The sequence below is a fragment of the Syngnathus leptorhynchus genome, chromosome 4 (assembly GCF_054491065.1).
Source record: "Syngnathus leptorhynchus isolate UIUO chromosome 4, UIUO_Slep, whole genome shotgun sequence".
Taxonomy (NCBI): Eukaryota; Metazoa; Chordata; class Actinopteri; order Syngnathiformes; family Syngnathidae; genus Syngnathus; species Syngnathus leptorhynchus.
This window is the reverse complement of record NC_141198.1, coordinates 2495256-2507589: the sequence shown is the minus strand read 5'-3', so window position 1 is coordinate 2507589 and position 12334 is coordinate 2495256. Positions and strand designations below refer to the sequence as shown.

The 12334-nt window shown below is 42.5% G+C and overlaps 1 protein-coding gene across 9 annotated transcripts in view; it reads right to left on the bottom strand.

Annotated features, from left to right (window-relative positions):
• Positions 1-12334, bottom strand: part of rad17 (RAD17 checkpoint clamp loader component) — a 101549-nt gene that overhangs the window by 88758 nt on the left and 457 nt on the right. For 7 of the 9 annotated variants that reach the window (XM_085909003.1, XM_085909004.1, XM_085909005.1 and 4 more), the window contains exons 2-3: positions 11366-11632; positions 7739-7813 (exon numbers count right to left, since the gene is read on the bottom strand). In XM_085909003.1, the coding sequence (XP_085765129.1) occupies positions 7739-7813; positions 11366-11599 (309 nt within the window). In that variant the 5' untranslated portion in view covers positions 11600-11632. The remainder of the gene's footprint in view (positions 1-7738; positions 7814-11365; positions 11633-12334) is intronic. The other 2 variants (XM_085909007.1, XM_085909008.1) reach the window with 1 other exon arrangement.

Genomic DNA, 12334 nt, shown 5'->3' with positions numbered 1-12334 from the left:
GAGCAGATGGCATCCTCAGAGGACCGTTTGGCCTGGTACGCAAACTGTAAGGGGTCTATGGTGGGGGGGGGCACTTTTTAATGATGGGTGTCAGTGCCACGGGCGGTAGTCATTGAAGCAGGAAGGAGCAGGTTTTTTCGGCACAGGTATGATGGTGGCAGCCATGAAACATGATGGGACGATGGCCTGCTGCAGGGAAATGTTAAAGATGTCCGTGAAGACATCCATCAGCTCCTCAGCGCAGTCCTTCAGCGCAGTCCTTCAGCGCTCAACCCGGGATGTTGTCTGGGCCCACCGCCTTACGGGTGTTGATAGCGGCAAGCGTCCTCCTCACGCTAACGGCAGAGAGGCACAGGGGCTGCTTGTTTGGAGAGGGAGGGGTCTTCAGCGGGCAAGTGCTGTTCTGAGCGTCGAAGCGAGCAAAGAAGCGGTTCAGATCATTGAGCAGAGTGACGTCGTCCTCACAGCTCTGCGGCGCGGGCTTGTAGTCCGTGATGGTCTGAATGCCTTACCACAAGCTCCGTGCATTCCTGCTGTCTTTGAAGTGGGCGGCAATCTTGGAAGAGGATGCCTTTTTCGCTTCCTTGATGCCCCGGGACAGGTTTGTTCTCACGCCCACTTCATCCCCAGCCCTGTAGGCTTTGTCTCTGGCCCTCAGCATCCATTGCAGCCTGGTCATGCCGGAAGAAGGATCCGCCCATCTGTGGTCTCTTTTCAAGGTTTCTCATTTCCCCTAGTAGGAGTTTTGAGTTTTTCCTTGCCCTCCTGAGAGTTTAAGATCAAGGGATTTTGAGAATAATTGTCAATTTTCGCACATGCCCTGAATGTTGTTAGTCACCTAAATGTTGAACAGGGGCTGAGATCCACCGGAGTCAAATTCCTTGTTTGGCATGCCCAAACATGGCCAATAAACTTATTGAATCTTGAATAAATGGCAATGAGTGCCTGCGCACATATACTGTGTGTGTATGTACATGCATGCATGTATTTAGTAGTGTTCAGAAGATATTAAGATGAGTGGAGGAACTATCTCCTCTCCTCCATGCCATCTACAATGAAGCCCTATCGACCAACTATCTTCCACCAACATTACGACAGGCCGACAGGCTGCCAAAAAGGTTTTACCACAGATCATCTCAATGGACAAAAACTAGGTTCATAAAAGGAAGAAATTCCACCTCTAATATTAGAAGAAGCATTCAGAAGAAAAACTTTTTTATTTTCCCCAAGGGCAACCTTTTTTCATCCACGGCACAGCTTTTCATTGGAAAAAATCACCACCAACAAAAATCTGTTAGGTGTTACACCAGCTTCTATATTAAAATTTGTTTTATTACGAAAGACGTTGTGAACGTGCTACACAAGTCCTATTCCTATACATGTCTATATAGAGAGTGGAATAACTGAATACAAATAAATAAATACACTATTTCTTTTTAAAACCCAAAATAATCAACTTGACTTTGTTAACTGTTTTAGACTAGTTCTATAAATATTGCAACAATATGAACAAAGTCACATTGAAAGACACTGCTGTTCTGGCATGATGTCACAACTTGACTTGTATTTTATGTTGGTGAAAATGAACAATCCAGGTTCTCTGGTTGAACTACATGCTGGGATTTCTATCAGTACACAAACGCACCATGGTCATCAGAGCGTCACTGTTATCAAAAGCCCACAGCAGCAAACTAAATATGCGTCGATGCAGAACAATCAGACCGACACAACATGAAATCTCAAGATTCTCTGATTAGCCATGCATGTGCGATTAGCAAGTGGATGACCAGTGGTTTGGCAATGCTATTAAAATTTGCTCCTTAATTAATATTGGAGAATTTCCCACGGCACAGACGAAGATCTCTCATGGCACACCAGTGTGCCGTGGCACAGTAAACATCCTTCAAATATCCAAGTGTAGATGTGACGCATATTTTGCCCTCATTCTTTCAGAGACAAAAGAAAAGAGCTGGGCTTGCGCTTCCCAAGTTTCTTTATTATCCATGCATGCATAAGGAGGTGACAATACTTGACATCTACCAGAAATTCCAGACTATAAGGTGCTACTTTTTGCTCAAATTTTGAACCCTGCGGTTTGTCGTCCGGTGCGGCGGATCTATGGATTTTTCGTGATTTTTGTGATGATTCGATCACGTATACAGTTGTAAAAAGACTGTGGACCACTCTCAGTAATGGCCGTCCATCCGCCAGGCAAATAGTGCCGTATAATTGACACAAAGAAGAGACAGAACAAGATCAGGACGGACGTTACTGAAGAAAGGAAGATTTTATACACAAACCCTCATTATGGGGGACAAAAGAAATGCATATGATGCCACTTTTAAGTTAAAGGCAGTCAATTTGGCTCTTAACGTAGGAGCTACAGCTGCTCATACATGCATTGTAGAGGTTTCTTCCAGTCACTAGGGGCCACTGGGCTATTGTTAATGACATCTTGTTGCATCACCCTTTTCTTTCTTTATTTCCCGGTCACATCTACTCTGGATATACGTATAGCTCGCTAGTTTAATGTAACTTAGCGCTTTGTGCATGAATAAAATGAGCATGAACAGACCCTTATCATGGAAAATGCTAGAAGAAATACATAAAAACAACAACGAAAGAGACTGAGAAAGTGTGTGGCAAAGTATAGCTGACCCTCTTGCAATCCAACACTGAAGAGGAAGACTTCAATGGTTTCAGTGCACAGGAAGATGAAGAAGATGGCTCTCAGTGACTTTTACTGGTATTTTTTTTAACCAGCCCTGTTGGTGCTGTGTTACTGCTGCGTCTCAGTGACTTTTATCGGTATGTTTTGTTTTGTTTTTTTATCCAGCCCTATTAGTGCTGTGTTACTCCCGTGTTGCTGTGGTATTACTGCCACGTCACAGGCAGTGTTTGGAAAGAAATGTAAAGGTATGTTATTAAAACTTTAAAAAGGCTTTCTGTGTACCGTCTTTCTTTGTAAATAACTCGTGCGCACATGCAGCTTTTAGTACAATGCGGATTATTTATGAAAAAAAAAAATTCCCCTAATTTTTGCTCGTGCATCTTATAATCAAGTGCATCTTTTAGTCCAGAAATTACAGTAATTACTTCACAAAGTTGCTGCATTTAGCTTATACATCATTAGCCAACTGGATTTCGTGTTCACTAACGCTTGACATGGGTCTAGCTTTAATTTGGGCCTGTTTTTCCTTCTTTTCCTTTTCTGAACTCCTTAAAATTTTGACTGTGTTGTCATGTAAAAATCCATTGACAATGTCAATAAAACGACGACGTTTTGTGGCCAGTACAATCGCTGGGATGAACTACCCATGATGCTCCACTCAACTTGCAATGTAAACAAAACAGCAGCCGAGTTGATTGGGAGGTGACAAGGGCGCCAGGACTACATCAACAGATTTTTCAAACATATGTATATATCTTTACATTTCATATATTTGTCTTTCAGGCATAAAGTAGGTGTAGGAAGCTTTGGGGCCCTCGCGATTGATTGCCATGATTCAATTATAAGACAATTTTTGATACAGCTTTGATTTATGTATAAAGATGCATTTATCACAACACACGTTTTTATTTGTCTAACTATATATACTGCTCAAAAAAATTAAAGCAACACTTTGAAAACACATGAGATTTCAATGGTGAAAAAAAAATGTTGGATATCTGTACTGATATGTACAGTTTAATGTCTCAGGAACAAAAGGATGCCACATATTTTGATGGAAATAAAGTTTTTCAGCCTACAGAGGGCTCAGTATATAGACACCCCAAAAATCAAAGTGAAAAAATGATGTGGCAGGCTCATCCATTTTGCCTAAATTCAATTTCTGCAACACAAAATTCTTTTCAGTATCTTGTGTGGCCCCCACATGCTTGTATGCATGCTTGAATACGTCGCCGCATGCTACTAATGAGACGACGGATGGTGTCTTGTGGGATGTCCTCCCAGATCTGTCTAAGGGCATCAGTGAGCTCCTATAATGTCTGAGGAGCAACCTGGTGGCGTCTGATGGACCGAAACATTATATCCCAGAGGTGTTCTATCGGGTTTAGATCAGGTGATCGTGAGATCCATTCAATTGTGTCAATTCCTTCATCCTCCAGATACTGTATGCATACTCTTGCCACATGAGGCCGGGGATTGTCGTGGATCAGAAGGAACCCAGGACCTACCTCACCAGTCTGACCATGGGTGCAAGGATTTCATCCCGATACCTAATGGCAGTCAGACTGCCGTTCTCTAGCCTGTAGAGGTCTGTTCGTCCCTCCATGGAAATGCCTCCCAGACAATCACTGACCCACCACCGAACCGGTCATGCTGAATGATGTTGCAGGCAGCATAGCGCTCTCCTTGGCTTCTCCAGACCCTTTCAAGTTTAACACAGGTGCTCAGGGTAAACCTACTCTCATCTATGAAAAGCACAGGGCGCCAGTGACGGACTTGCCAATTCTGGTGTTCTTTGGCAAATGCCAATCGAGCTCCACGGTGCTGAGCAGTGAGCACAGGGCACACTACAGGACATCGTGCCCTGAGGCCACACACATGAAGTCTGTTTCTGACTGTTTGGGCAGAGACATTCACACCAGTAGCCTGCTGGAGGTCATTCTGTAGGGCTTGGGCAGTGCTCAACCTGTTCCTCCTTCCACAAAGCAGCAGATATCAGGATGAGGACCATCTACGGCCCTGTCCAGCTCTCCTAGAGTAACTGCCTATCTCCTGGAATCTCCTCCATGCTCTGAAGATTGTACTGGGAGACACATCAAATCTTCTTGCAACAGCACCCATGGATGTGCCATCCTGGAGGAGTTGGACAATCTGCGCAACTTCAGGAGGGTTAACTAAACGCCTCATCCTCCCAGTCAGTCAGACTCTAGATAAAGCCAACACCTGTGGAAAAACAGTTAAAAAAAGATCAAGAGGGAGGAACTTGAAATGGCTTCCACCTGCAAAACCAGTCCTGTTTTGGGGTCCATCTTGTTGTTGCCCCCCAAGTGCACCTGTTGTTAATTCCATCAACACCAATGCAGCTGAACTTGATTAACAACCCCCTCTGCCACGTACCTGACCAAAACCTTATCAGACAAGTGTAATTTAATTCATGCCATACCCTGATATAAAAACTGTTGCTTTAATTTTTTAGAGCAGTGTATTTATCACAAAGTGTATTTGTTGAAGCCTGCGCTCCCACACCACCAGACTCACCAACAGCTTCATACTCCAATCTGTCAGGATCCCGAACTATCTCCCCCCTCCACCCTCGGCTGCATAACGTCCTGACCTTTTGGGACACGTTGGCTGCCTTGCACTACTTTCACGCTTCATTCTGACTGTCTGCTGTATGCACACTTGCTCCATTTTTGCTCCTCTTATTTATTTCTTGATTTACTAGGAAAAACGTGGGTTTATATAACAACAATGTTATCAAACCATCTGTCACTCCAAATCATTAAATCCATCGATCAAATTCCTCATTCTTTGTCAACAACGCCGCGCATGCACTGCAGAGATCTAGTATATAACTATATTGTAGCGTTAACAAAGTACCAGGAAAGACGTGGGTTTATATAACAACAATATTATCCAACCATCTGTGTCACTCCAAATCATTAAATCCATCAATCAAATTCCTAGTTCTTTATGTCAACAACGCCGCGCGTCAGCTGCAGAGATCTAGTATACAACGATATTGTAGCATTAGTCATGTCCAAGCCCCATCCACCGTCCCCGGACAGCCACCGGGCCGAGCGCCGGCCCCCGACTTCCATCCACGGAGGTGAAAGAGAGCTCCCGTCAAAAAGACCGGGCGTGCGTAAAAGCCATAACAGTTTTTCAAACCTTCCGTGTCACTCCAAATTATTAAATCCTTCAAACTCTTAGTCCTCCGTGTCACTTACAAACAAAGCCGCTAATGATGCCGGTAGTACGTGGGGCCCTTTGTCATCTTCGTCATCCCGTGATCGAATCCTTTGCCTTTTATGTAAACAACCGCCACGGGTGACGTCACTTGCAGTTCAAATGACAGTAATCCCTTGCTACATCGCGGTTCGTTTACCGCGGTTTCACTACATCGCGGATTTTTGAATTTTGAAAATTTGTGAAAAAATCACATATAAGTCGCTCCTGAGTGTAAGTGACCCAAACTATGACAAAAACCGCGACTTATAGTCCAAAAATTGCGGTACTTTATTTTCCTTGAAGCATCTGTACGGAGCCTGTTTCATATCCCTTTTGCCTTCAGTGTCAACTGTGAGTAATTTATTTAGATGATAAGCCTTCAGTGTCAACTGTGAGTAATTAATTTAGATGATAATAGACTGAGTCTTCTTGTTTTTCTGCATGAAAAAAATATTAATTTCCTCAGATAATAAAATATGCATTTATTTATTTACATATATTATAAATGTGTTTGTTGCATGGTGCCTTGATTCCTGTAATGTATTGTTCCCTGGTCTTTCTAAGTCTAGTATTGATGGTCTATACAGTTGGTACAAAATGCTGCAGCGAGACTGCTCACAAGGAAGAGAAAGTTTGACCATACTACCCCAATACTAGCCAACTTGCATTGGCTCCCGGTCCACGTAAGATGTGACTTCAAAGTTCTCTTACTAAGCCCTAGTTGTACAATACGTTCTGTCCAGAAACCTTACACAACGGCTGCGTTAGCCGATTCGGTTCCAGTTTGTGCTCTCTGTCCAGCCCCCCCCCCCTCCCAAGCAGCAGATCTGAAAACGGTTGTCAGGATTCAATGTCAACCAATTAGGACGAGGGATCTGAAGCAGATTACCCCCTCGCAGACACTGCCAAGACAATTGAGGGCACCTCCCTGCAGCTCTTCATTTTGAATAAGGACATCTATTTTTTTCTTTGGATTGTTTTACATTATGTTCAATGTTGTCCACTCTGCATCCATTGCAGCCTGGTGATCCTGGAAGGGGGATCCTCCCATCTGTGATCCCTTCTCAAGGTTTCTCATTTTTCCCCAGTTGGGGTTTTGTGAGGTTTTCCTTGCCCTCCTGGGAGTTAAGATCAGGGGATGCTGAGAATAACTGTCAACTTTGCTCATGTGAAGCCTTTTGAGACTTGTCTGCGATTAAGGGTTACATAAATAAACTTGACTTGACTAAATATGTATTTTTTTTAAATACATTAAATATCGCAGTAAAGTCAGCATTACAATATTCAACATCAATATTGGTAATTGCATGTCCATCCAATGTCATGCAGCCCTTCTTAAAATATATTATGCTGCATTCATACCAAATATGTTGCTCGCATTTCTGGCGACGCAATTCAATCACAGTCAATATAGTTCCCACGTGCGGGCGCATGTAAAGTAAAGAGTGGCACAGATGAGGTGTTTGGAGACGCGGGGATGCGCCACGCAAATTTGCTCATTTGGCCTCTCCGCTGGACATGAAGTGATGAAAACGTTTTACACACTACGCCTTGCGTCAGACAATAACTTCGAGAACATACCACATGACACACTGCGTCGTAGACCAGCGAACTCTGTAGGAAAGGAGAGAATCAAATGCAGGAAAGGAGTTTAAAAAATCCAGGAAAAGATGATCATCCCGAGGTGGTTGAAATTTTTTTTATGTAATCAGGATTTTTGCCATGAAAAATGAGTCTGCGGGACACGTACTTAAAAGAGAGAGCAGCTAGATGACGCAGGCTCAAGAAAAGCTCCTACCTCGCTCCATAAATGAGAATGATAACTTAAAGTGATACCTGTGATGGTTCTGTGCGGAGTTTAAGCCAATTCTCCACTTCTTCTACCTTCTTCTTGTGAACCGCTAAATCAATCTACAGGGGAAAAAAAACACATTAAACATTAGAAAGCTAACAGTTGCTGCAGTTCAACATGGTGTATCGAGCACAGAACAGCGGGTGTTGGCCAGGCTGCTGTCCATCAAAGACAGCCTCGTCCACCCACACTACAGCAATGCCACTGGGTGGAGGAGTGCTTCAGTGACAGGCTGTTGATACTGTCTTGCTCCATGACATGGCTGAGGGGTTTATTTCTTCCCCATGAAGTGAGACTTTTTAACTTTCGCGGGGGTAAGGGGCACGTTCACGGTCATGACACTGTTTATTATTTATTTGATCTATTCAATTATCAATTAATCATATAACCTATCTATTTAATATAACCAGAGCTATTTCCTTCCACTCTTTTGTTATTGTCTTTGTCGTGGCCGATGTTTATATTGTCTATATATGTTTATGTAGTTAAATGCTGGCAAATAAATCCCTCCCCCCGCTAGGGAACAGTAAAGTATCTACCTATTTTCCCAAAAATGCCTTTCTTTTTCAGAACAGATGACATATTGTGAGTATTATTTTAGTCAATATATCCATTATTGTGATTATCACCATATTGGGATAATATTATAATATGTTATATCGTATCATGTGCCAAGTATCGTCTATTGTATTATATCGTGAAGTACCAGGATATTCCCACCACTAGCAGCAGGTTTCCTATTTATCTTGTAGAAACTATTAGTATTTGGGCCTGAGCAGTGACCGCTGGGAGGTCCCTGTTGTTTTTGTCAAAATTAATACTGAGGCCTGAGCAGCGAACACTGCGATATTCCTGTTGTTTTTGTAGATGTTGTTCTTTTTTTCTCCATAAAAGGATCACATTTTTTACACTTTAAACATGCATAAAAGCTTATCAAACTTTGCCCACTCAACCGCCCTCGTGGAAATGTTGATATTTTAATGTCAACATAAACATTGACAATAAAATGGCAAGGTTGAGCCACCAAGAGTGGCAAAATAAAAACCAATATTAGTCCATTGGACTACAAACATTGGCAAGCACGGGTAGCACCCGAAAGGTACAAAAGAGTCTATCCAGCCATAGTCAATGAATGAACAGGAAAAGAGTTATGCATTTTTGAATCTTTGTTTACTTTTGGTAACACGGTGGAGCATGGTTAGCATGTCCGCCTCCCAGTTCAGGGGTTGAGTTTGTTTTCTGTGTGTTTTCTCCCACATCCCAAAAACATGCATGATGGCCTGACTGAACGCTCTAAATTGTCCATAGGTGTGAGTGCGAATGTGAATAGTTGTTTGTATGCCCTGCTATTTGGCTGGCAACCAGTTCAGGGTGTCCCACGCCTACTGCCCGATGACTGCTGGATAAGATAAATGTACTATTACCCAAAGTAATAGTGGAACCAATCTTGAGTTATATTTGGCCAAAATCTCTCCTTTCAAAAACACATTAAGAACATTACTAGAACTGTGTTTTTTCACCTCTGAAATATTGCTAAAATTCTTTCAACCCGTGATGTGGAAATTATTATACAGGGTCCGGCAAAATGATCTGACACATTTGTAGGTTTAATAAAATGCAAATAAATTAAAGAAACAAAAAAGTTCATTTTTTATTTTTGAAAAGTACATATCATGCCATTTTGTTTTGTTTCATTTTATTTTCGAATAATGTTATTTTGGTCTTACCGCTGCCAGTTCTGGCAGTGCAAGGTCGGCCGGTTGATTTTCGTTTCAATGCTGATCCACTGGCTCTGAAGTTAGTAACCCACAACAGGATCGTGTTTCGAGCAGTCTACCAAGTCTGAAGCGCAAACGCAATGCTCATTGTGTCGCAGTTACAGATTCATTCTTGATAAACGTTTCCACAATGAAAGCGCAATGCTCACTGGTCAAATTCATGTTAGCAACTGGAATGAAACAAAAAAAACCCACAAAAAAACATTATTCGAAAACGAAACTAAAATGAAATGAAACAAAATAAAAAACAAAATGGCATTATATGTCACGGATCGGAATGGAGCAGGGCATATGCAGCTAGGACCAGGGTTAATTTAAGGGTAGTTGGGAGAGAGGGTACGGGGGAAAAGACAGCGAACGAACTAACATGACTTCCTAACCAAAACCAACAAGATGATTGACCGACAGGGACATGAGACAAAAGACGTGAAGACAATGATGCGACGGGGAGTGACACGCAGGCAGGACTTAAATACGAGACAGGTAACAAGAGGCAGGTGAGAATGATCACACTGATCATGGGCACACAGGAGGGGAGGGGCGAGCACACAGGAAACTGTGACAATACACATAACAAAACAACCAGGGACGAGACGTGAAATATGTACTTTTCAAAAATAAAACATCTTTTGTTTCTTTAATTTACTTGCATTTTATTAAACCTACGAATGTGTCAGATCATTTCCCCTTGTACATACGTCTGTTATGTTGCACCTTGATTGCTGTGATGTATTGTTCTCTGCTCTTCTGAAGTCTAGTATTAAAAGTCTAAAGTTGGTACAAACCACTGCAGCTAGACTGCTCACAAGCATGAAAATGTTTGATCATAATAGCCAACTTGAATTGGCTCCCGGTCCACTTAGGATGTGACTTCAAAGTTCTCTTACTAACCTACAAAAAACATTGCATGGCTTAGCGCCATCCTATATTGTTGACCTGGTTGTACCTTACATCCCATCCCGAAACCTTCACAAAACTGTATTGCAATACAGTACTGGTATTGAGGTGTTTCATGCAGGTATAGTCAAATGTAACAGTTAAGTCAAAATTTTAGTAATGTGACAACTTCACCTGGTGCATACAAAAAAATGCACTGCACAGTAAATGATGATGACCTGTTTAAGTCAATTTAATATCACATATTTAAAGAGCAAATGTGTTTATTTCCTCATGAAATTTCTACTGGCACAATCAGGCTATCTTCAGTGAATTTCTAGCGGCGTGACAGTCATGTAGTGGCTGTGAGCAACTTTTAGTGTAGAACACTGAAGGTATTTTCAGCTAACCATACGAGATGGCTAACAAATGCAAAATAAAGTAAAATGTGTTTCCAGCCATACATCCATTTTCTAGACTGCTTGTCCCCACAGGGGTCGCGGGCGTGCTGGAGCCTATCCCAGCAGTCATCGGGCAGTAGGCGGGGGACACCCTAAATCGGTTGCCAACCAATTGCAGGGCACACAGAGACGAACAACCATTCGCACCCGCACTACACCTCGGGGCGATTTGGAGTGCTCAAGCATGTTTTGGGGATGTAGGAGAAAACCCATGAGGACACGGGGATAACATGCAAACTCCACACAGGGAGGGCCGTAAGTGGAATCGAACTCGTGCCCTCCTAACTGTGAGGCGGACGTGGTAACCAGTGCGCCAACAGAGTCGCATGTTACCATTCATCAATAGTAAATGTAAATTTATTTCATTGATTCACAATGTGAGTATGAAAAGACCAAACCAAATATTGATGTTGATAGTGAAAATTGCATGTATGCGTGTTGTATGCATGGTGAGCGTGCATGAACATGCATGTGCACGAGACGTATGGATACTTACTTTACAATATGGCATATATCTGTCTACCAAGGGTTCATCCTTTTCCTTGTGGCCAGAGTGTACCTGTCGGTACATGGTACAAGGGTCTGATCTGCCGGTCTCTCCTTTCCTTGTGCGAGGCTTCATTAGTTCAATTTGAGGGCCCAAAACCTGACTCCTTATCTTTTCAGAATCAATTAGGTTATGTCCGCTGTGGGATGAATAAAGTTCTATCATCATCATCATCATCATCATCCTATCAAATCAATGAATGCTGGATCCACCCACCTGTAAGGCAGATCACATTTCAATTAACTTTTCATTACAGCAGTATTAAGTTTAACACATTCAGATTAGTATAAAATTATTAGTAAAGTATATTTTAAGTGTTTGGGGTTTTTCATTGAAATGCAAATATTAATCAGCCCACATCATGTGTATTTATTCATCACACACAGTCCCTTTATCTGTTCCTTAAAACACGTTCACCAAGGGAAACAGAGGCACCCTAATTGATTGCCAAACCAAGACTGCTGGAGTTAGTGTCACGGATGGAAGCGGACTGGAGCAGGGCGACCAAGTGCAGTTTGGACCAGGGTTTATTGGCGGAACTCAAAATACAGACTCGATAACCTGACATGACTTAACAAAACTAACATGACTTCCTAACCAAAACATACAACAGGAACCAAAAGGACATGAAGACGACACGACAACAAAACAACAGACAACAATGATCCGACGAGGGGTGAGGGGCAGACAGGACTTAGGACGACAGATAACAAAAGGCAGGTGGAAACAATCAAACTAATCATGGGCACAAAGGAGGGGAGGGGCGAGCACACAGACAGAAACCAAGAGAACCGACATATAGTGGAACGGCTGGGAACGAGACGTGACAGACAGCATCTCAATTTGTTTGACTTTGATTTCAAGAAAGGCCATTAGAATTAGGATTCAGGTCACCTGCCCAGATCTAGGGATCGAAGT